At 44.8% G+C, this 23,428-nt stretch overlaps 1 protein-coding gene across 1 annotated transcript; it reads left to right on the top strand.

Moving 5' to 3' along the window:
* Positions 1-46: 46 nt before the first annotated feature.
* Positions 47-21,230, top strand: CCDC191 (coiled-coil domain containing 191). The gene is made up of 16 exons (XM_058800157.1): positions 47-145; positions 2,182-2,323; positions 4,589-4,708; positions 5,608-5,786; positions 6,294-6,517; positions 7,299-7,446; positions 9,313-9,503; positions 10,237-10,483; positions 11,757-12,220; positions 12,714-12,808; positions 14,298-14,380; positions 15,469-15,570; positions 16,598-16,741; positions 17,810-17,962; positions 18,351-18,505; positions 20,005-21,230. Exons 1-16 carry the CDS (start codon positions 47-49, stop codon positions 20,135-20,137), a joined length of 2,679 nt encoding a protein of 892 aa, XP_058656140.1. The 3' UTR covers positions 20,138-21,230.
* The last annotated feature ends 2,198 nt before the right edge of the window (positions 21,231-23,428 follow it).

The raw sequence follows: 23,428 nt of genomic DNA, 5'->3' as shown, positions 1-23,428 counted from the left end.
GCGTCATCAGCGGGCGCCGCCGGGCGGGCTCCGCCCTTCCGTTGCCATGGCCGAGAGGGGCTGGCGGCGGGCGGTGGTGCCCGGCGCGGCCATGGCCCTATCGGGGCAGCGGCCGAGGCCGCACCGCGGGCAGCGCCTCCCGCAGGTAACGGGGCACGGCGGGGGGAGCGCGACCCGCTCGCCTCAGCGGCGCCGGGGACGGGACGCTTCCCTGGGATCCCGCCTCCTTTGGATCGCGGGCGGTCAGCTCGGCAGGGTCAGGATCACGGATGAGGCTGCCCAGGGCCGTGCGGTTTGCCGGCGGGTGGGAAATCTGCACTAGACTCGAGCGAAAAGGCGCTGAAGCTGGCATTGTGAAACTCGGGTTCAGGAGGAGGCACGGGAGCTTGGAACGCTGTGGTTTTCCTTAGTCCCTGCCGAGGTTTGGGTAGCTTGGAACAATGGGCCAAGGCTGAATAACTTGCACAGGGACATTTAGGATCAGGTTAGACGGGGCTCTGAGTAACCTGAGGTGGTTGAAGATCACGAAATCATTAAGGTTGGAAAAGACCTTTAAGATCCTTAAGTCCAACCATTAATTCAGCACCACCGAGTTCACCACCAAACCATGACCCCAAGTGTCACATACACAGGTTGTTTGAACACTTCCAGGGATGGTTACTCAGCCTCTTTCCTGGGCAGCCTGTTTCAATGCGTGATCTCCCTTTCAGTGATGAGATTTTCCCTAATACCCAGTCTAAATATCCCATTACAAAACTTGAAGCTATTCCCCATTATCCTGTCACTTGTTACCTGGGGGGACTGACCAACCCCCACCTAGCTACATCCTCCTTTCAGGTGGTTGTAGAGAGTGACATTTCCTGAGCCTCCCATTTCTCTACACTAAACAATCCCAGTTCCCTCAGCTGCTCCTCTAGACTCATCAGCAGCTTTGACTTCTGAATAGACACCTCAGTGTCTTTCCTGCATTTAGGGACCCAGAACTGGACACAGAACTTAAGGCAGCGTCACCAGTGCTGAGTGCAGAGGGACAATCCCTGCCCTGGTCCTGCTGGCCACACTATTGCTGATACAGGCCAGGATGCCATTGGCCTTCATGGCCACCTGGGCACACTGCTGGCTTGTGTTCAGCTGCTGTCACCAGCACCCACAGGTCCTTTTCTGCCAGGCAGCTTTCCAGCCACTCTTGCCTCACCATGTGGTGCTGCCTGGGGTTGTTGTGACCCCAGTGCAGGAGCTGGCCCTTGACCTTGTTGAACTTCAGTTGGCCTTGGCCCATCAATCCAGCCTGTCCAGACCCTTCTGCAGAGCCTTCCTGCCCTCAAGTAGAGCAACATTCCAATCCAACTTGGTGTTATCAAAAATGTCCCTGCTCATGCCAGGGAGGCTGGACTATATGACCTGTAAAGGTACCTTCTAATCCAAACTCTATGAAGAATAAGGTGTTGTTATGCATGAAACAACACAAAAAAACTTTTTGTTGAGGAGTGCTGCAAGTTTTTTGGGCAAGTAATAAAAGAGCTTTACCCCAAAGCACCATGTCCTGCACCTGCAACCACCTGACATCAAAGAAAATTAATTCTAGGGTGAGGTTCTATTTGTTTTGCTTCCTTGGGCACACCCATGCTCTCAACCTTCAGCATGCTTCTTGTGGCAGGTAGGAGTGTGTATCTGCTTCCTCAGGCAGTATCCTGGGCTTCTGGCAGCAGCACAGAGGGAAGGAGCTTGGAAATCTGGACTGTCTGGTGCACAGGTATTACTTGTGAAAACACAGTGACACGTCAGGACCATTAGCATTTCAGAAAGATGAATATGGGACAGGTATTCTCTCAGCCTGGCTATGACAAAAAGCTGATATCAAATTTCATAGTTGCTGGTTGCTGGGCACTAGCTCAGCAAGTCTCCATCCAGCCCCTAGGGGCTGGGTGTTTCTATTCTCTCTGTGTTCTCCAGTCTCTGTGTTTGGCACTAATTGCAAATGACTGTTTATTGCCTAATGACTTCTAAGTCCAGTTTATGCAATCAAGCAGTTGTAGAAATGCACTTCAGAAACAATCTATTCTTTTATAACATGCTTTTATGTTACATTCCCACTGATGTTTGCTCTCTGGAGGAAAAATGTGGATACAGGAAATGTAAAAATGAATATCCTTAGAAATGTTTTCCTTTCTTTAATTTAAGAGAGTGGACCGAGCCTCTGAGTATGCTGTCTCTGAAGCTTTTTCCCTTCAAAAGTCAAGGTGTCCACAGAGGCCTTGGGGTCCTGTGACAAGTTTGGAAACTGCAGAACGGCTGCAAGTTCATCGTGAGGCCTGTGAGGAAGGTGAGGTAAAATTCTGCTTGCCACAAGATGCCTAAAATGAATTGTTATTGATCCAGCTTGCAGTTCAACCTGAACAGGCTCTTGCAAAGCTTGAGTTCACAAGAAACAGTTGATAGTAAGATGTCTTTCATCTAATGGAGAAGGATCAGTTGCTGGAGTTCAAGGCAGATCTTAAAGGGCATTCCTGAGAGAAGGATAAACTCTCTGTCTCCTGGAGATACCAGGGCAAGACAAGGATAAGAACTGCCCTTGAAGATACACTGTATGGTCAAAGCCAAGTTAGTGCACTGCAGGAAGCCAGGTGAAATCACCTGACATATTTATGATAGCAGATTAGTTCTGGAAATGGAGTTGCTCTGTGTAAATTTCACATTTATGAATAACTGTGTGGTTTTGTTTTGATTCCCATGCAAAATTTTCCTTACTAGTTACCTAAATAAATATTTCTTTTGTAAAGCTTGCAGCCAAAAGTGCTTGCTGAAGTTTGAAAGTAAACCTGTGGTAGGTTTAAAAAACAAAAAGGAGGGAGATTATTACCCATCAGTGCTAGAAGTATGTCTGCAGTGTAAAAAGCTGATAGGAGACAGTATTTTAAAAACTGAGTTAACCATTCTTTTAAGAATCAAAAGTGAGCATTACAGAACAACGTGATGACACATCTTAAGAGCATCCACTTCAGTCCAGGAAGTCAGCTTTTTCACTTGTAATCATCAAGGGTTCAGCTAACAGCATGGAATACACTTACCTGCTTACAGTGCCCTGTCTGAATTCATTATACAGCCAATGGCTCCAAAGGAGCTGTCTTTGCTGTGGTGAAGAGCCTTGTCTTTCTTTTGGTGGAAAGGTTGCTTGCTTTCCTCATGTTTCTTTATTATTTTTTGTTTGCCCTTTTCTGGTAGGATTTTACTTTTTATAGCTACCAGTCCCTCAGAATTGTTCCTAACTCAAATAAAATTCTTTTACCTGGAATCCATTATTACAATACTTAATGGTAGTAACTACACAAAGCCAACTTTGTAAAGAGAAGTGCCAGAAGACTTTTACTCTAGTTACAAGAAGATCACAAATCCCAGTGAAAAAAGTAACCCTTCCCCAAGTGGCAAGTTGTTTTCTGCTCTTTTTCTGTTATCAGATATATTTCCCTGTTCCTGATCTTGCTGGAGAGATTATGAAAGAGAATAAAAGTGATTTGAAGGAGAACAAACATTAGATTTATGTTTTCTTCAAAAACTCACCATTTTCAAAGAAAATTTGAAAAAGGCTTTATTGCCTTACAAATACCAGGGAGCATCTTCAGTGTGTGTTAGGAGTGGATAAGAAGAGCAGCTGCTTGCTCCTGTCCATCGACTATGTGTCTCACACTGTGCCATGACTCCTGCTGAGATCCCGGCTCTTTGCCCATCCTCACCACACAGATGGCTGAGGATTGTTCTGCTTCTCATGGGGCTGCTCCTGATGCCTTGCAGTTTACAGCCCTGTGTCCTGCTTCAGGAGCAGCTTGGCCACCCATGCAGCAAGGCCAGCTGGTTTGTTTTAAGCAGCAGACCCATGAGCTGACCTTGCTTTTGAGAAGAAATTCTGAATTTTTTTTTTTTCATTTTTCTGCAGAAAAGAATGGAGATGCAAACAGTCCATTGCAGGACTTCATACCCAGTTGTTCATTAGGCATTTGAGCTCACTGAGGAGTACCACATCCATGAGTGCAGTCCTGTAGCTGCAGTCTTAACCCTGAGTCCCAGGTGAAGTTTGCCACCTGATAGACTTGTAATTAGACTCACCAGTTGTTTCTGTGGTACTTGCAAAGGGTTAACCTGTACACATGAAGCAAAAGTTTGTCCAAACTTTTGGTTCTTTTGAATTTAGCATATGACAGCCTTGGCTGCACGTGTGGAAACCATCTAAGTGTCTGCAAGTAGAACATATGAAAGCTGTCTAAATTATGAATTACCTCATGTGAATTCCATCTCCTTGATAAATGCTAGAAAGTAATCACAAGTGATCTAAATGCCTGCAGAATCATAGTAAAAATGAGATGGAGAAGAATTAATTTGTGATATACATGACAGGGAAAACATTTGCCACCTTCTCTTCCTGTTCTTTTACATATCAAGAAGATAAGAACAGAACTATTAGCTTTATCCCATTTCCTGTTGCAGATCTGGTTTCAGTCATTCCTAGAATACTATCCCAGACTACTGCTAGTTTACACTTAGCCATATGGTTTTTTTAAGCAAGTGAAGTCATCAGTCTCTTTCTTCATGGTAGCCCAGGAGCTGCTCAGTAACTGGATGAAGTCCCAGGAGCTGAGCAATGAAGAAGAGGAAGTTGACTGTGTCCTTCAGGAAGAGCCTTCTGCAGCCCCTCCAAAGTATGAGCACTTTGATGGTGAGAGCACTGCAGAGCAGGTCCTGGTTTCCTCTCTGAGGCTGTGCTGGGGAAGGAGGTCAGGTGTCTCCACAGCTGGGTAATAATTAGCATTGCCTCCATGATTGCAGAAGGCTGATCAATCACTTTATTCCACCATACTATATTATACTGACTGAGAAGCTCGTGACGCTTACAGACAGTCCCATACTGCTTTGACCTAATTGGTCAATCTCCCCTGTCACCATCCAGTGTCCAATTAAAAAATCACCCTTTGGTAAACAATCTCCATAACACATTCCACATGTGCACAACAACAGGTGCAGCAGGTGGAGATAAGAGTTGTTTCTCCTCCTTTTCCCTCATCTTCTCATGGCCTTCCCCAGGAAGATGCCTGGGGAAGTTGTCTGTTGCTCTTTGTGGCCAGAGAGCTGCTGCCACAGTCAGGCCTTATGGTTTGTCTGAAAGACTGAAAGGTAACAGTTGTTTTGAGGCCAGGACAGTGGACTCAGTAGAAACAAGACTAAATGTGATGATTTTTTCCCCCAGATCTTTACAGCATCTTGCTGTAGGGCTGCATAAATGTGACTCATAAACATTCTCCCTTTGTAAAAGAGATTTCTTTTTTCTTTTGTGAACAGGTATTTTTGAGGCCTGTCAAGTTTATACAGCCATTTGAGATGCTCAGAGGCAAGACTGTAAAAAATGGATGAAACATTGTTACTGCTCTAGCGTGTTCAGTGGGAGACTGATTAAGACTCTGGGGATAAATGGAGTGCAGTCAGTGTGTCTGCATTCATCAGAAATGCATTCACAGTCTGGGGAAGTGATCCCTTTAATTACATTAGGCTTTGTGATCTGAGACAGAAGGGTTTATTCATTTCAGACTAGCCTAAGATAATCTGAATTTCTCATTTCAGCCTTGTGCAACTATCTGGAATGTGAAATGGAAAGTTCCTCTGTCCAGAAATACCTCCAGCATCTTTTGCAGAGTGAAGCTGTGAACTGTGGGATAGCGAAACATCTTAGACTTGAAGAGATCAAGGAAAAAAACAAACTTGCAGATCCACGAATAATCATGGAGCTCAGACATAAGCAGGTGAGCAGGCAAGGCAGCTCAGTTAAAAGGAGTAAGTTGGAGGATTATAGGATTAGAGTAAATGCTCAGTGATATCTCCCCAGTATTCTCTCAGAGCCTGCAATAATCTCTGACCTGGAAGCAACTACCCAAAGATACTCTTCCAGAGTTCAGCTGAAACTTTACTGCATTTCCGTGTGCACATCAGCCATTCAGCAGTAGCTTGCATATCAGCTTTCACTAAAACTGTTCAGGTTTTCCCCCTTTTTCTGAAGACTGACAGGAAGAGCTGCCACAGCTGTCAGATCTGAGTTTGCTCCCATTAAGGAATATTGATTTAATTTCACTCTCTCACATGGAGTGTTTTGCTGGTCAAGAACAATTCTCTCCAGTCAGCGCCTGCTACAGATAAGGTTTCTTGCTTAATGTGAAAGGTGGATTGTGACCCACCCTGGCAGTGTTCAGTGAACTTCAAATTCTTCAGCCTTTGGTGTTTGCTCTGACTTTTGCCAATTTTCTCCTGCCCAGGTGAAAGAAAACCGAATGAGGCATCAGAAGGCTTTAGAGCTTCAGAGACAAGAAGAGTCCCTGAAGAAAGCAATTCTGTCTGAGGCCAGGCTCCAAGCACAGGAGGAGGAGAGAAGGAAGGCCCTGCAGGCTAAGAAGGAGGAAGAGGAGATCCAGAGGGAAATAGTGAAGCTGAGAAAGGAAATGGCTGAGAAGAAATGCACTGTGGCAAAAGTTTGGAGAATGTAAGCAGGGTGTGGAGAGATGAAAACCACTTATAAGGTCCTTTTGTTAAATATAAGAGTAGTGGTGATCCCTAACAAAACAGCTGTTTTGCTGACTTTGAACTCTCCCAAAACCTTTTAGTCCTCTGTTACCAACATCAGTGGCAGAGTTTTTCATAAGTGGGAAGGTGTGCTAAGGATAGTGTTATCCTCCCCTCGGCCATTATTACAGTATATGCACTGAATCACAAAGTAGCAGTGTGTTTGCACCACTGTGCATTCTCTCCATCAACACTGTGGCTACATCTAGTCTTGTCAGCATCTAATGCCACATGAAAGCCAGTACACAGAAAAAAATAAAAGAAAAAAGTCTGTGTTGAAAGTCTAGCCCTTGCAATACTTTCCCTACTCCGAGAGAATAAAGAGCATTCTTGGCTGAGAATTCTGCAGAGACATTATTTTTTTCTTCTGCTGAGCTTGGATTCTCACAGAGAAGTCCCTTTTAGGGATGCCATTTATTTACTTAGTGAGCCCTGAGATCCTAAATCTTATACAAGTGCTTTAATGAAATATTTACTGGAATCATTTACTATTTTCTTCTGCTTTCTATGTTTAGGAAACGCACTGGACTGTTTAATCTCTGGGACCCCAAACCATTACAGAGGTGGTTTTTAAAGAGGCTGAGTTAAAATAACCAGCAAATTTCTAAGCTGTAGAGGTGGTTCTCTTACAATTGCCCAAAAAGAGAAAGTGTTAGATTGTATATCATGATATTAGATCTGTGTGTTTGTTCACTTTGCAGGGCAGGGAAGAGAGACGAAAAAACTCAGAAGCTGTCAGTGCAGGAGGTGGCTGCTGTGTCACCACCCCTGAAGAGAGAAGAGCAAGAAGAGGAGAAACAGAGGAAAACTCAGGAGTTGCTTCGCAGGATTCACGCCAGTAAGCAGAGAGTGAGCATCACCTTTCTTTATCTGAGACTCTGAGCTACCTGCCTTGTCTACCATTTGCAAACCTGAAGTAAAAAGTCCTGGTTATACAGAATTTTTTACTTTTTCAAAGACTTCCTGATACCAGGAAAGTAGGAAAGCAGGGCCAAAAGTGTGTTACAAGACTATGAGCAAGAAATCCTGAGGTGCTGACCCCACTGGGCCTGTGCATCAAGTGTATTCAGTGGGATGTTTCACTTAGAATTGTGGAAAAGACAGGGCTCTCAAGACAGATAAGACCATAAAGGCTTCTGCAGTCAAGAAATAAAGACATATACAGAGAAGGAAGTGAAGTGAGATTTATTTTCCCTCAAGGAGGGAAATAACAGGGGAAAGTGGCAGAAAAAAGGCCTGAGAAGCCCTTATTGTGTGCGTGGGAAGACATTTTAAAGATTGCCTTGCACACTCTAGTTCAGGAGCAGGGAAAGGAAGGAGAAATGCTGCAACCTGGGATGAATTTTGAGCAGTGGCTCTGAGAGTTGATGCATGCCAGTACATCCACAGCAACAGGTTCCTCAAGGATCCCTTCCACTGGGTGAAGTAGGATATTCTGTTTTACTGCAAGAGCTCTTTTGATGCAAACAGATTTAAGTAATTCCTAGTAGGAACCCCTTTGTTTCACCTTCATTATTCTGATACAATGGTCAGCTCTGGGTTAAATGTGTATCAAATATTCACTACCAAAGAGTGATCTTTTAGTACTGAATAATTTTTTTATTATCTCAGCAGTCTCAGCAAAGGAAATAAATTTCCAGAGTGCAGGTATGAATGCCATCCATCCCATAATGTTTTTAATTAATAGAGCAGTCATCACTGTTGATGTCTATATATCTACATCTAGGGGTTTTTTTCAGCAGAAGAATCCTCTAGATTTTATGGTGATTCTCCTCACAGCTCAATCCATCTGCCCATCTGCTGGATTTGGGCTTGGCTGCTGTTTAGCAGTACACAACCTCTCTCCAGCACAGTCTAAGCTGTGAAGATAAGCCTGAATGAAACCACAGAACAATTCAGGATTGGCATAATGTAAGAAGACACAGTTTGGCTGAGCTAAGCAATAGTGACATTTTGATTACTTTCCTAAAGCACAAAGAAACAGCTAATGGATTGACTTTTTGTAAGTCTCCATTTGAAGATTTCAGCGAGAGAGGAATGCAATTAACACAAGGCATTATGACAAAAGGGGAACAGCAGAGTCCTGTAAGTTGACCCACTTGAAGGATCAAAATGAACAGTATCTGCAGTGACAGGACTAGAATTATGGGGTAGATTAGACAGCAAATTGCTGCTCTGTACAATGTAAATTACTCCCAAAGGCAGCAAGTCTAATTACACAATAGGGGAAAGGTTTGGCTTCCTACTGGAACGAGGATGAGCTGAGGCTGTGTCATAAATTCACTCTAGGAAATGTCTTGATTTTTGTCTAAGTTAAAAATTCTTAAAAAAAAAAAAAAAAAAGCAGCAGTTATTTACAGATGTGTTCTTACCTGTAGCATCTTAGACATTTTCTAGTTTAGAAAATATTTTCCGTGTCTCTAGAAATTTTATGTTCCTCACCCATTTCATTCCTCTATACTTGGTGAATTAAGTGCATTTCACTCCAAAGCATATCCCTTGATATGTCTCTTTCTAGACCCTTTCTGCTTTTTGTAGAAGACCTGTACATGCTCTGCAATACTTTTTTTTTAATCCTCGAGGTAATTATTGAAAAAGAGGATTCTAAAAAGAATCTCAAAAAGGAAAGCCAGAACAGACAAAGGGCAGAGAGGATCAGTATTTGTGTGACAGGTTGTATCTTTCTCATTGGTTTTCTGGAACTCTCCCATGCAGTGCTTGCAGCGACATTTCTCTGCTTGGCTGAAAGTCATTCTGGAGCACAGAATTAAAATGGGAAAAGCCAGAGCCCTTGCTGACTGGAGATGCCAGCTGAAGGCCCTGCGAGCTTGGAGAAACTATACTTGGGCCCAGAAAGTAGAGCAGGAGACAGAGCAATTGGAAGCTCATCTCCAAGATCAAAACAGGTAGTGACCCTTTACTGTGGAATTCCTCCTACTGCAGCTGTACTTGGACAGAGCAGTGATCAGGGACTGTAAAAGGAGCTTGTCAGTTATCCAGCAGGAGGGAAACAGCAGCTTTCTGAGAAAATTGCTATACTGCCTGCAGGCTGCCAGAGGCGTTGTGGCACAGATGAAAAGGAGGACAGATATAAACAAGAGCTTTAGCACTTTTCAACAAGTCTGTGTCTTAGTCTCTGTAGGTGTCTTTCCTAGGAAACTCATCCTTGCTTGGTCTGGACTCCAGAGAATCTGCCTTGCCAAATTTATTCCTGATTAATATATTTGCTGTTTCAGTAGATGTATAACAGAGATGATTTTGGCCAGTGCCTTTCACTAAGGAGGCTGTTGGATGAATTCCCTATCATCCAGAGAAAATACTTCCCTTCGCAGGTGTCTGGCAGGCTGCAGTGGTGAGACACTGTCATTTTGCCATAGGCTGCTGGCCAGGGAACATGATACCTCTTTCGCAGCTGTCCTGCATCCCAGAGATGCCACAGGAAATTGCAAAGTGTGAACTAGTGAAACTTAATTCAGAATAGCAGGCATCCTTGCTACCCTCCTACTCCTCCTTGGAGGAGCTCTGTACCTTTTCAGAGGGCCTTCAGAGTTGAACAGCAAAAAGACTGAGGAAGTGATGTGGCTTTGTTCCTGGGCAGAAGCCTCACTTCTGCCATAACACAAACACTTTCTCATTCAGGAAGACCCAAGTGGCTGTGGAGCACAACCAGCGACGCCTCCTGCGCTGCTGCTTTCTGGCCTGGCAGCGCTGGAGCCGAGTGGAGACGGAAAAGCGAGAGCTGCAGAGGAAGAGGGAGCAGACAAAGAGAAAGATGCAGCAGCTGCTGGAGGCTATATCACAGGGGATAGGTGGGGACAGGCCACTGGAGGTTAACAAGCCTGGGACAGCAGAAGTAAACCATCATCAAGATTTACAGCAAGACAAGGTAAATCTTTCTCATGTAGTTTTGCCTATTGGCATAGCAGTATTCTTAGAAAGTACTTACTTTTTGCAGTCTGAAATAAAGAGTACATTGTCTCAGAGGAAAGCTTCTTTCCCAGGATGACCCCTAAATACCTCCCTGCAACTGTTCAGGAGAGAAGTCTAAAAATCAGAGGCAAATGTGAAGGACAATGAATGAGTTTTAAAAATAATCTCTAGTGCTGCCAAAGAACAACCCTTCATGTACTCTGAGTCACAATGAGCATCCCACCCCCAGATCACTTTTACTGAGAGATTAGTTACATTTTTCATGCCAGTGCACTTTTCCTGCTTTTAACTATGGAGGAAAAAAAAGGTTGTCACTGGCTGTTTCAGGATAATGCACATCACAGGAAGGTAAGAGAGGAGAATCAGAGGTTGCTCACTTAAATTGTCATTTGTCAGGTTGGATCCCACCTTCCCTTCTGTCTATGAAACCTGTACCACATCAGTACTCTAATGTCAGCATTAGAGCTCAAACACACATATTACAGGTCAAGCTTTCTGTTTGCTTAAGTGTAAGCAAATGTTGATTCTTTCAGTGCCTATACTATCCTAGTAGGCATGTATTTTTCTTCTGCTGCATTGGTAATATTTGTGCTCTAGGAATGGGACTGAATTTAGGGTTTGACCTAGGAATCAGAAAGCAGACCTTATAGCTGATGCCTCCTCAGAGGATGACCATGTGTCAGAAAGGTGCACCCTCATTCCCCACTGTGCACCTGTTTTGTGGTAACATTTATCAAAGCTGGAAAAGAGGCATGAGGAAGCAGGACCTTGTAGACTTCTCTTCCATTTAAAAGGGGATTGTTCAGTAGATCAGCTGTGTAGATCACTTCAACAACTGGTTTTAATTTTATTCTCCATCTGAGCTCTGAGCAGGGACAACACAGTCCAAAAGGGAGTGTGCTAATTCCTGTGAAATGAGCTGTCCTAAGATGTGCTCCCTAACAAAATAGTCAGGATGTATTTCTGCTAAAGGTCTTGTCTAATCAGAATTTCTTCCTCCTGGTGAAATGACACACAGCTTCTTAAGAGTTCTTTCCCACAGCCTCCACTTTGTACATAATGGGGCCCCTCTGGCCTGACTGGATAAGGATTGCATAGCTGAGATTACCCTACTTCTCAGGCATCTCGCTAGATTTGCATTTAAAAAAAACACTATGCAGGAAGGGCAGAAGAATGCTTGGTTTTAATCAATGCCAATTTTTCCTCATTTCTTTTGGTTTTTCCCCTAGCCAACTGAAACTTGCCTTATACAGAAAGAGCAGAAAGAGCCTGATCAGACCAGAGACCAGTCTTGTTGGGATATTGTTCACACATCTCATTTCTGCAGAAATCCCAAATTCGCCTGGGAGATTACAATTAAACATGCAGCCCTGAGTGCCCAGGACCAGGCTATGTACAGGAATCAAATAGCCACAGTGCTCCAGCAGTTTCAGGCACCCAGTCCAAGGACATCTCCTGCTTATGGCAGTCGATTTGAGCACCGTCACGCCTTCCAGCAACGTGTGATTGAGGAGCAGAGGCAGCAGCTGCAGAAACAGCAAGAGCTGATCCATAAACTGCAGGAAAATCAGAAGCTGAGCAGAGATAAAGAAGAGGGAGCACAAGCTATGGCTGTAACCCACATGTTTAACAGTTCTGTTTCTCAGTCCGTGGAGAAAAAAGAACCCAGATGCACAAATACAACCCCTTTGAGGTATATACCCTCCATAAAGCAAGGTCAGTTAGTCATCATGTCTCAATCCCACTCAAGTTGAGCCAGAATTTGCCAGGCACATTTCAGTCATGCTAGTGCTATCTGTTGTTTCTCTCAGCTGTGACTTAGCCTCAAAGGAAGTATCAGACTGGCCACAGTTCTCTGTCCTTCTGCCTCCCTGCACTGGCTCAACATCAGGTGATCCATGCAGGATCTACTTAGAAACAGCAACACCAGTGTCAACCATAGCAGCAGCAGGGATCTGTTTAGTTATGAATAAAAAGAGCATCATCCTCCCTTATTTCAGACCATGCAGGAGCCCAGGAACTCCATTGTAAGGGTGCATCATCAGTCCCATTTCAAGCAGAAGAAACGTGTATCAGGGATAATGCAGCACAATGAAGAACAGAAACAAGAAGGCCATAGGTGGTAGGTGTGAGACATAGTTTGACCACATTCACTGAAGAATTTCCTTACTCTTTTTCTTTCATAGCACACCTGATTCTCATGGGCCAGAAAACACAAGGGCAGCAATGCAAGGCAGGAGGCCTTCCAGCCGGCTGACCTCACCTCATCCCATACTGAAAGGTATTGTTCTAGATAGCAAACACCATTCCAGACCATTTTTCTCAACAGCTTGTATGGAAATGTCAGTCTTTGCCTCAACTTTGCTGGTTGATAATATGGTGGAAGTAAAATTCTGCACTTTCTTTCTCAGTCTAACAGTGCTGTGAGAGGAGAGGGTGAGCTGTTTTCTTGTCTGAGTCAGGCATCTGTAAAACCTGGGACACTGCAAGCTCCTCATGCCCACACTTAGTACACTGTTGTGGCAGCTGTTGCAACACCTGTGGTTGCCTCTGCCATGACAAGACTCAGAGAAGCTGTACAGGTGTTTTTGCCATCAGTCTCATTCCCTTTGTTATGCATCCAAGTAACACTTAAACTAGCCAGTCATTTTCATCCAACTTTGACAGAGGGAATTAAATGCCTAGTCAAGGTTTTGTGAGACAACAATAGCCAGGATGGGAAGGAACTCCACATCCCTGCCTTTTGTAAGATATCTCTCCTTCTCTGGCTACACTAGGACACAATAAACACGCAACATAGCCTTTTCATTAGTAAACTAGAATCAGGGTTCTGTTATATCCCTCAGTCATGTTCTTCTGTATCAATGCAGCCTAGGGTCAGTTTGCATGAAAAGTTGTCTGGAATACAATCATTGTGATGTTTCAATAGTTTGGAATCAGCAGACCTTTTTGGCCATGACAGTTGGGCATTAATAGTTGTCTTCTACTACCTGTGTTCATCTCCAATACTACCTAGTCCAAGCCATCGTTCACCCTGATTTGCCTGAACTCTGTACACCTTCGAGACAGAAAATATATTTTTCAGAGCACTTAAGTAGTTGTGTTTAAAGATCCCAAAAAAATTCAGCGAAGAAGTTATCACTGAATAGTTTTCCCTTGGCTGAGAATCCTGGGACAGATGAGAGGAGAAAAGAATCTGAGGAAACACACTGCGGTCAAAACACTTCAATGCCTCCCAGTTATTGATTGCTCCAGCTTGTGCTTTGTTTGTAGCTGCAGAGGAAGCAAGCAACACCTTTGCTGATGGCTCCAAGATCACTCCATTGCAATTTATCTTCCGAAAGAAGCATTAAGCACTAGTTTCTCACTAGTGGGACCAAGTACCTGTATGTGCCTGTGACAGTGATGCTGTCAAGAAATTGCTTTTAAATAAGCAGTTAGAGCTTACTGGAGACCACAGAGCAATTGCTGCTAAATCATGTGCCCTGAGCCTCAGGCAAGGCAGGGAGGGACAAACCCTCGGAACGCCATTCGCCATTCTTTCATACCTGAGGCTATGTAATTGCTGTGGTATTGAGTCATCTCACAGACGTTTAAAGGTCCCTTGTTGATGACACTGCCAGCTGCAAGGGCCAGCAGGAAGCAAGTCCCTTTGTGCTGGCATTGCCAGGGCAGTGGGGGCATGGCTTAGAGTGATGCATCCTTGTTCACCAAACTTCTGCCATTACACCATAGCTCATTTCCACTAAGCCTTATCCTTGTTTCTGTAGGGATGGAGGAGAGAGCAATTCAGCGGGCAGAACAGAAGAAGAAAATAGAAGAAGCCAAACAACGAAAAGCAGAGGAAAAATTGGTAAGGGAAGTGGAAAATGAAACAAAGTGTCTTTCACATCATTCCAGTTACAAGAAATATTGATTTAACTCCAGAGTCAGGGACTGAGAAAAGGCCCTTTATCCAAAGCAGGAGTTTTATGACTTGTGAGAAAGCAAATATACATCACATATCAAAAGAAGCAATTACTGCTGGTTTTGCAGCATCAGCCCTCCTGCAGCATAGACAGGTACTTCATCTTGAAGTTGCAGTTCTAGAAACAGCCTCCCTTACCACCCCCAAACACTTTTTTTCACACCTACCCCATGACTGTAGCTTGTCTTTGCTGAGAATGGTAAGGGTGGAAATGCACCCAGAGATCCACTTGATGGGACCTGGCAGTGGTGGGGTTCCCCTCCCTGCCTTTCCTCTCTGGTCACGTGCAGCTTGAGGACATGCAGTCTCACCTAGTAAAAATCTGCACATTTCTGGCAAATCTCTGCTGAAGAGGGAAGATACTGACAGTGTTTGTATAGTTAATATACAAATTCTGTGATACACATACAACAGAGGAGCCTTCTTCAAGTCAGGGTATTAAACTGTTACTGAAAATATTACTAGTAAATTGCATTAGGATTAGAAAGTGTGATCTTCAGAGTCTGGAGAAAGAAATGTTTGGGTACCTGTAATGCTGCTTTGCATGTGGAAATGAAACTTGAGAGCAGAGCCTAGGGATTCAGAACTGACTTCAGTTCTCTTCAGTTCTCAATAAATGACTTGGTGTATGGTTTATATTTTTTTTTTGAGGAATAGTGGACAAATACTATAACTTAGGGCAAAGAAAGTTAGAGAGATAGATAGATAGATAGATAGATAGATAGATAGATAGATAGATAGATAGAGAGATTAGATAGATAGATATGCATCTAGGCAGTAAAAAGAACAGCCCCTCCTCCCTGTCCTTTCCACAGTTCACTCTTGAGCACGGATCGTGTCTAGTATGTGAAACTTCACCTGCTGAAGTTTCAGGTGCTGGTCAATATTAGAGGAATACTAGGAAAGTTTAAAGATCTGTGTTCATGGAAAAGGTCACATGAAACAAATTGAATTTCACCTTTCTCCATTTCAAGGCCCAGCTGAAGGCTGAAGAGGAAGCACAACAGAGGAAGGAAGCTGAGGAAAAGGAAGCACAGCGGGAAAAACGCCGGGAGGAGAGAAGGCAGCAGAAGCTGGTGACCAAATGCCTCACCTGTTTCTTCCCCTTTAGCAGGGATAGGGAAGAAGTACCCACTGGTACTCAGTCAGCAGCCAGAGTAATGTGAAATGAAGGTCTTCATTGGTAGAGCAGAGTTCCACAGCACAGCACCCACAATACAGACTCACAGACTGCCCTCTTTCTGGCAGTGTGAGGGGTAGAGCTGTGTCCCAAATGTGCTATGAAGTATATGCTGTCTGTCTCCTCAGCAGGACTAGAGGTCCCAGCTGCTGGACATTCTCTGCTGAAATACAGCCACATAAGTCCCTCACAGTGGCAGCATGTTCAGCCTACTCTCAGATTCCTTCCACTCTTGTCACCCCTCCAATGTACGCAGTGATACCAGTCACAAACACATGATTCAGAAGTAAATGAGCCTGACAGTTATATCAAGGGCACCTTTTTCTCTTGGAGCTAACCTAGGAATAGCTGCACTTCATTATTGTTACTTGGAAATGAGTTCTCCTAATAACCCAGATAGCGCATTTGAAATCCTACAGGAATTCAACTACAACTACTGTTCTACTTGGATTGAGTGTTTTAGAACATTTGACCTCCATTCCTGAGTATGAGTCAAAAGCAGTGTTACACAGTTATGAAATACCCACATCCCTCCCCTGCTGTTTAGGCTAGATTAAGTGGTGGGGTCCATGCATCAACTCAGAATAATTTTTGGACATGTTTTGGATGTCAAAGAAGGTTCCTGCTACATCAGCAGTTGTGGTAGCCGCAGGTGACATGTCTGTTACAGTAACTCCAAACTGCAGTGCTGATACACAGCCCAAGGGAGTGTCCAGGAATACCATCATCTCCCAGGAGAAGACAGATGCTTTAGGACACAGTTCTACTGCATGGGGTCACGTCTGGTCTGCAGTGCTAAAACTGATGCAGATCCCGAATTCCTGTCAAGTCAGAACCTCCAGCTCCAATATGATAATCTATTGCCATTGCTTAATATCCCCTTCCTCCTGAGGGAATTAAAACTACTGCTTTTTGTATTGCAGAAAGAACTGGAGAAGCAGAGAAGGCTGGAGAAAGAGCAGCAGCTCCAGAAAAAGGCTAGAGATCACTATGAGGGGGTCCTTCTCAGAAAGCTAGGAATAGTGCCATGGAAAAGGCTGAGGGAGCAAGCCAAGGAAAACCTAGTGGTAAGTGCTGAGGGTAAAGGAAATGACTGGTGCCATAGGAGGAAGGGAAAAAGTAGATGCAGCACTTAGCAGAAGCCTTAATAGGCTTTTAGGCCAGGTAGAGATGGAAAAAAGCAAAATTCTCCCTGCATACCCTGCCTTATATGAGTTTTTAAATAAGCCCATCTGACAATAATCATGAAAAGCCATTAAAAACCTGCAGGGATGGCATCCTCATTTATAGCTGATTAAACAGGATTAAACAGCAAAAAAAAAATTTAAAGTCATATGACATGTGCCTGCCAGTTTTCTTACTCCCCAGCAAACCTTATCAGTGAGATACCGCCAAGCAACTTTAGCTGCAGGAGTTAACCCCAACCTATCATCAGGGCTTTCACTCTCTATGAAGTTCCTGGTACAGAGCAGGCCACTGCTAGTGGCAGGACACTACAGGTGATAATCCAACGATCTATTCTATCCTGGCCCTGTCCTGAGTGCAGAACAGCGAGTGGCAGCTTCTGAGACCTCGATGCAGGAATGTTGCTGAAAAACCGTTTCTGCACATGACTGAGTCAGCATCCCTTATCAGGGAGAGACTGATAACGCTCAGCTGTATCCTGAAAATGCAGCCAGAGCCCAGGGCTAAGTTGGAAAGCTTCCATTTAAGTCACTGGAACTGGAGCTACTCACAGTACTTGACCAAATGCACACAGGCCTCCAGCTGGGAAGAAGTAGACGGATAGAAGCTGTTCCGTATGTCCACCCTGCTGGTCGGCATTATGGACAGGCTTGGACCAAGCTGTTACAGGCCATGCCTCTGCCCCTTTCACAATCAGTTACACTGAGCATCTCATTCAAAAGGGTATTCTCTACAAGTGATGCAGCAGTGGCCTGGTAGAGAGACTGCGCTTGTTCCTTATGCTGACCCCTCTTGGCTTGATCATCTAAATTATTCCAGCTGAAATCTGGATTTGGGTGGCCCCAGAAAAGCTGAGATGATTTTCTAGTGCACTCAGTTTTCTGTGGCTTTATACTTAGGTAGTCACCAGTTCAGGTAACTAGCTGCTGTCTCTGCTGTCTTCACTCAAGGTGGCACAAAGGCACCACAGCTTGGGCCTGCAGAGGAAATGCCTCATGACTTGGCTGCAGGATGCCCAGCAGAGTCTCAAGGAGAAGATGTCTCGGGCTGAGGACTTCTATTCCCATATGTTACTAAGATGGGGCTTCAGGAACTGGCTAAAGGTTGGCCTGCACCACAGTGGAGAAATGATACCAAAAGGGCTGGCTGCTGCCACACTTTCCTGTAACCACAGTGCCAATTCACTCACCTGTAGCACAACCTTTGCCAAGTTAATGCTATCTCCCCATTCCAGCAACATTATTCCCTTTTTCAAAGACCTTCTCTCAGCTTCTCACTCTCCATCACTCTCTTCCACACAGAATTTTCTCTTACACACTGCTCCTCCACCATCTACTGTCTCACCCTGCTCCCTGTTGATTTTCCTCCACTCATGTGCCCACCACCCTTCACTGTCACAGTCTCAGCACTGTTTTATTTATTGGGCCAGAGGTTGGAACAGAAAAGAAGAAAAAAAGCCATTCTCACCTGTTTCTTTGTGCTCCTCCTCAGTACAAGGATTATCTCTGTGCTCAGGAGGAGAGAGCGAGTACCTTCTGCACAGTCTGCCTCATGAGGAAGTGCTTCTGGGCATGGTTTGATCATACCAGGGAGGAAAAAAGGGCCTTATGGGAGAGGCTGAACATTGCTGCTGGACACAGTAAGAGGTGCATACCCTTACTAGCAGTTCTTTTTACTTTAGTTTAATATACTCTGTAGATTATTTGAGGGGCTAATTTTTGACGGGTCACCTTGTCCCCAGGAACACATGGAACAGGTTCTTTACTGCTGGTGTTTTGCTTTTGTGATATGCACAGACAGCATGTGCAGAAGTTTATGCTAAGTTTCCATGCAGCTTGGAAAAGAAAGTGTAATGGCACCCTTCACAGGACTTCTAAATCTGAAAAAAAAGAGAATACAGTGAAAGCCTAAGTAAGGATAAGAGGCTGAAACTTTCTAAGCTGATTAGCAGATCTGGCCACGCGGCTTCCACTAAAAGCTGCCTTAGGAAAATCTTTAAGTACAATTATAGCAAGCCAAATGATTGTGTAGGAATTACATAGTACTTTTTTGTCCACAGCAGATGATTTAGTTCACAAATCCAAAGTTGATCAACTAGAAATCCTACTTAAGGAGTCTTTATATTTATGCCATCACCAGTGTGACTTGGCAGCTAAAACTAGAGCAGTCAGTTCTACCAATCATGATTGGACCTGGACACACCCAGTCCACTCCTTGCCCCATAAAATGCATTCTAGCAGGAAGAAAAAACTATTGTCAAAGTTCAGCAGAGAACAGAAGTCTGTTCACCTGCTTCATCATGGAAGTATGGTAGCTGCATGCAGTCATGAATAGGCTGTGCCTGTGCACAGCCCCAACAGGATCTGCAGCACCTTAGAGGAAGAATGAAATGAAATTCATCTCTTTTGTGGTAGAGCAAACCTGTTCTAGCTTGCTGTGTCAGTAAGGTCTGAATAGCACACAGTTTAGCATTAACAAGCCAGCAAACTAGAGGAACTAGGGGAAAGTTTAGACCCAGGAAGAGACTGGATTCATTCTATATATGACCTCCTATTAAGAGCATAATCACCTGACATTCTTCTTTATCTCTTTCTTGACTTGCAAAAGGCAGTTCAGACCTTGCCATAACAAACTCTTCTTTAGACAGGACTGTGGTTCCCTATTGCCTGTATAGGAACCCAGGGCAAGGGCACCTTTGGTGGGATGATTAAAATCAGGTAAGAATTGGAGCCCAATGAGCCCAGCTGCCTGCACTCCCAAGGGGTTGGTTTGGACCAAATGAGCCTGCATTTTTTGAAAAGAAACTTCTTTCAGAGGCCCTATTTATTCTTCAGAAAACCTCTTTCATCTTTAGAGTGCTAAGCAAACACCAGCTAATGAATCCTGTCAGAGAGGAGAGCAGAATTCTTGGTGGAGAGGAATAGAAAAGAGCAATATGTTATTCTTCCCCAGCATGATTGACATTTCAGTGAAATGGTCTGCATGTAGATATTTAACATATGACAGCCCTGACTAACAGCAGAAAGGACAAATCTTCAAGATCTGAATTCCCCCTACAAACAGAAGTTCTCTTTTGATTGCCACTTATGTCATGTACACTTCTGCATGTTGTCACTTTGTTCCTTGTGTCCCTAATTTCTTTCAGGAGAATTACACTAAAGGCATTCAAGGCATGGAGGCAGTACCCACTGCTGATGAAGAAGGAAAGGGAAAGAGAAGAAAGAAGAAACCAGCTACGCAGGAGAGTAGCTGAAATTCTCCCCAACTTCCAAACATGACAGAAGAGAGCCAGATGAGATGGGAAGGAGGCAACAAGACCAGTTCAGTTCAGTGCTATCTCCCTGCAGACTGAAACAAGTCCAGGGGGAAGGCTTACAAAGTGCAGAAGATCTTAGAGCCAAAGGGAGCTCCCTGTGGTCACTGCTGTTGTAAACGAAGCAGAGCTGGAAGCTTTTTGGACAGTTCCATCAATTCCATGATGCACTTCATGAACTTAGTTCTTTTAAGCCTCTGTAGGGGTGTCTTGGTTGGTGGCTATGAAGCCCAGATAACCAAAGCCTAGCATAGGGTGTCTTTGAGGCCAAGGCCATTTCCACATGCAGAGCTAGCTGCAGCAATGACATGAATCCTTCCTCCATCCAAGGAAGCACAGAACTAAACTATACCTCTTTTTGCCGAAGCAGTAACCTGGTGCATTTCTGTTGGCAGTACTATGTAGGGTGACAGCTTGTCCAGAGGACAGACAGACCTGGCTGTCAGCTGACCCCTGACTACTGCTGTGAACTTGGCCACCCAGAGCACAGTTTCTAGCTAACTGTGCCAGGAAGGTTTGAATGGGAGGGGGGGGAAAGAGAAGAGTTTTTTATGCAAACCATATTTGTTAATGATCCAGATCATATCATTGGATATGGAAAGTCTAAAACCTGGGTTCTTGTGCAAGAGGTTGTCTTGTTTGCCCACTGGCCAGTTCATAAGCACAGTGCTTTGATTTTGGTACCAAGCAATGGTCCCAACTTTATGAGCCTCAATTGTCATTTAAACACTTCCCAAGCTGTTTAATATTTCAGGGTGTACTGTGCAAGTCTTGATCCAGTGTTTCACCTGATCCAGTACTTCAAAGAAAAAAGACAAGACTCCAAGAAAAAGGCAGATTGTAGGTTTTACAGAAGCTGCTGACATGATTAAAATGGAAGTTCCATACTACTGTTTAACCTTAACCTGCAGCACAATGCAGACAGGGTAATGCCATTCAGGTACACTATGTCTTTGTAACAACATAAGGCAGGAAGCTGGAATCATTTCCCTCTCACAGCAAGATAGGTAAAGCTTTCCAAAAGCATTTGGCAGTACAGGAAGTACTTGAGTAACACCAGAAAGACAACAGTTTACTGTTATCTTGTAACAGATCATTAGTAAAACCCATATATGCACTGGAAGTTTCCAATAAACCCAAATCTGAAATTAATACAACTGAGCTGTTGGTGCAGATTGTGTCAAGCCAACTGAATGGCACTGGACAAAAGGCCAGAGCCAGGACCTAGACCAGCATTAGGGCTGCAGACAAAGTGGCATAGGACAGGGTGGGTGCCCAAGCACAGCAGCAAATTCCAGAGCTTTAGCATCAGGAATTTGTCCAAGTGGACACAGGGATGTGGCCAGGAAAAGGACCCTGCCCACAAAACCAGGCTGTTGGTGCAGGTCTGAAGACAGCTGTCACTTGCAGGTACCTCCCACAGCCATCCTCTGCAACACCCAAACATTCCCGTCTCCCACAGGCGCAGCGCAGACCCGACCAGCAGCAGGTCAGATGAGCGCATTCTCCGAGTGCAGGGAGCTGAAGGTGCCTGCACGGAGCGTGGGTGAGCTCAGACCATCTGGCTGCACTAAGAGGCAGATTGTGAGAGGAAGCACAAGCTGGGAGAAGCTGGATAACACGTGTTGCGGGGAAGAGCAGGCAGCGTTTTTTGCAGAGGACTAAGCCAAACAGCCAGGGAGGAGCAGAGCTGGGGCTGAGCTCCCAAAGTAATGCCCCAGTGCAGCCAGCAACCACACCTGCTGCTAACAGCAATCCACTTGCTCTTGGGACATTCTTTCCTGTTGGAAGTCTCTGCCATGTAGTGCCCAATGAGCTCCTGGAACTTCTGAACCAGCCCTTATACTCCCATTTTTCTGCTGGAATTTTCCTCTCTAGCGGGGCTTGACAATGAACACAGCAAGGAAGGCCTTTGGCCCACCTTCCACCTGGATTTGTGTAAGGACAATAGTGACCCAGAGGACAAAAGGTGAGGGAGAAAAAGCATCTCTATCTGGAGAGAAGGCAGCATTCCAGCCAGCCAGAGGCAGGACATGCTGCAGATGTAAGGGGAGGAACAGGAGTTTTTAGCAGAAGAGTGGATGTGCCCACATGCAGCCTGGAATTGACCCTAGTAACAGGCTGGGCATGCATTGAATTTACATCTTGCGCAGCTAAAAAGGTGCCCCAAACCACTGGCTACTCAGGGGTGTATCCAGTTTACTAAACTGCAGATTCTTTCCCCAGCAATGCACATTTTGTCCTCAAAGCCCACAGCTCCCACTCATCTCAGTTCCCACTCACCATCCATGAAAATAATGCTGCTTATGTGGGGCTTTGTTGCCTCCAAAGAATTTGAAATACAGTCAACACTTTGGAACTGTCCTTTGCTTCCAATACTCTTACCTTCCAGGGTTTCCTTCTATTCCTAGTAGCTTTGAAAGATTCTCCTGACAAGATGCTCTTTGGTTGGACAGTTGCAGCAGCAAGAAGCCAAAAGAAGATCCAGGAGCTGTGCTTTGACAGCTCTGGCCTACTGCCAGTGCAAGCATGGAGCTGAAGCCTCTGCTAGATCCAGCTGAGGGACAGGGAAGATGTTCAGGGATCACGCAAATTCATACTGAACATGGTCTAAATCAAAAGGGACATGAGAAGCCCCTTGACTTCCTTACTGATGCACACTTGGCTGAAACAACTCATATCTCCTTGGCAGAAGCAAGGCCATGCCAGATGAAGCACAGGATACCCCTAAAATCCCTGGCACAATGTTGGTGTTTTGCAAATTGGGGCTCCCACAGGAGAGTGACACGAGAGCTTGTCAGACCAAGGAAACAGCTTCAGCTTGCAGTTGTGCCAGAGCATTCCTCCTGCTCCAACACTTGGCTAGATGCAGATGTCAGTGCCTTAATGCTGGTCATCAGCCCACACTCACAGATCAGGCACACTCCTGCCTGGCAGCTCCTTGCTTTTCTTAGCAAGAGAGGGAGGTGGCTGCACAGCCAGGCTTTCCTTCTCTTGCACAGGGGTGGGGGGAGGACTTTTACTGCAGTACAACAGCAAATACAGAACCTTGAAGTGATTGCAAACTCCCCATCCTCTAGCAAGACCCCTGCCCCTACAGCATTTTAACAGTTTCCCAAAAACCTCAACCACAGAAATACCATCTTCTCATTAAATCTGTACACCAGTCACTTCCAAGTCCCTCAGGCCTTGCACAAACTGGATCTGAAAGGGTGCCTGAAATATTAAACTATTTCCTCTCCTCCCCCCAGGCAGG

This window comes from Ammospiza caudacuta, chromosome 2 (genome assembly GCF_027887145.1).
Source record: "Ammospiza caudacuta isolate bAmmCau1 chromosome 2, bAmmCau1.pri, whole genome shotgun sequence".
Classification (NCBI taxonomy): domain Eukaryota; kingdom Metazoa; phylum Chordata; class Aves; order Passeriformes; family Passerellidae; genus Ammospiza; species Ammospiza caudacuta.
The sequence above is the reverse complement of the archived record's forward strand: the minus strand, read 5'-3'. Positions and strand labels throughout refer to the sequence as shown.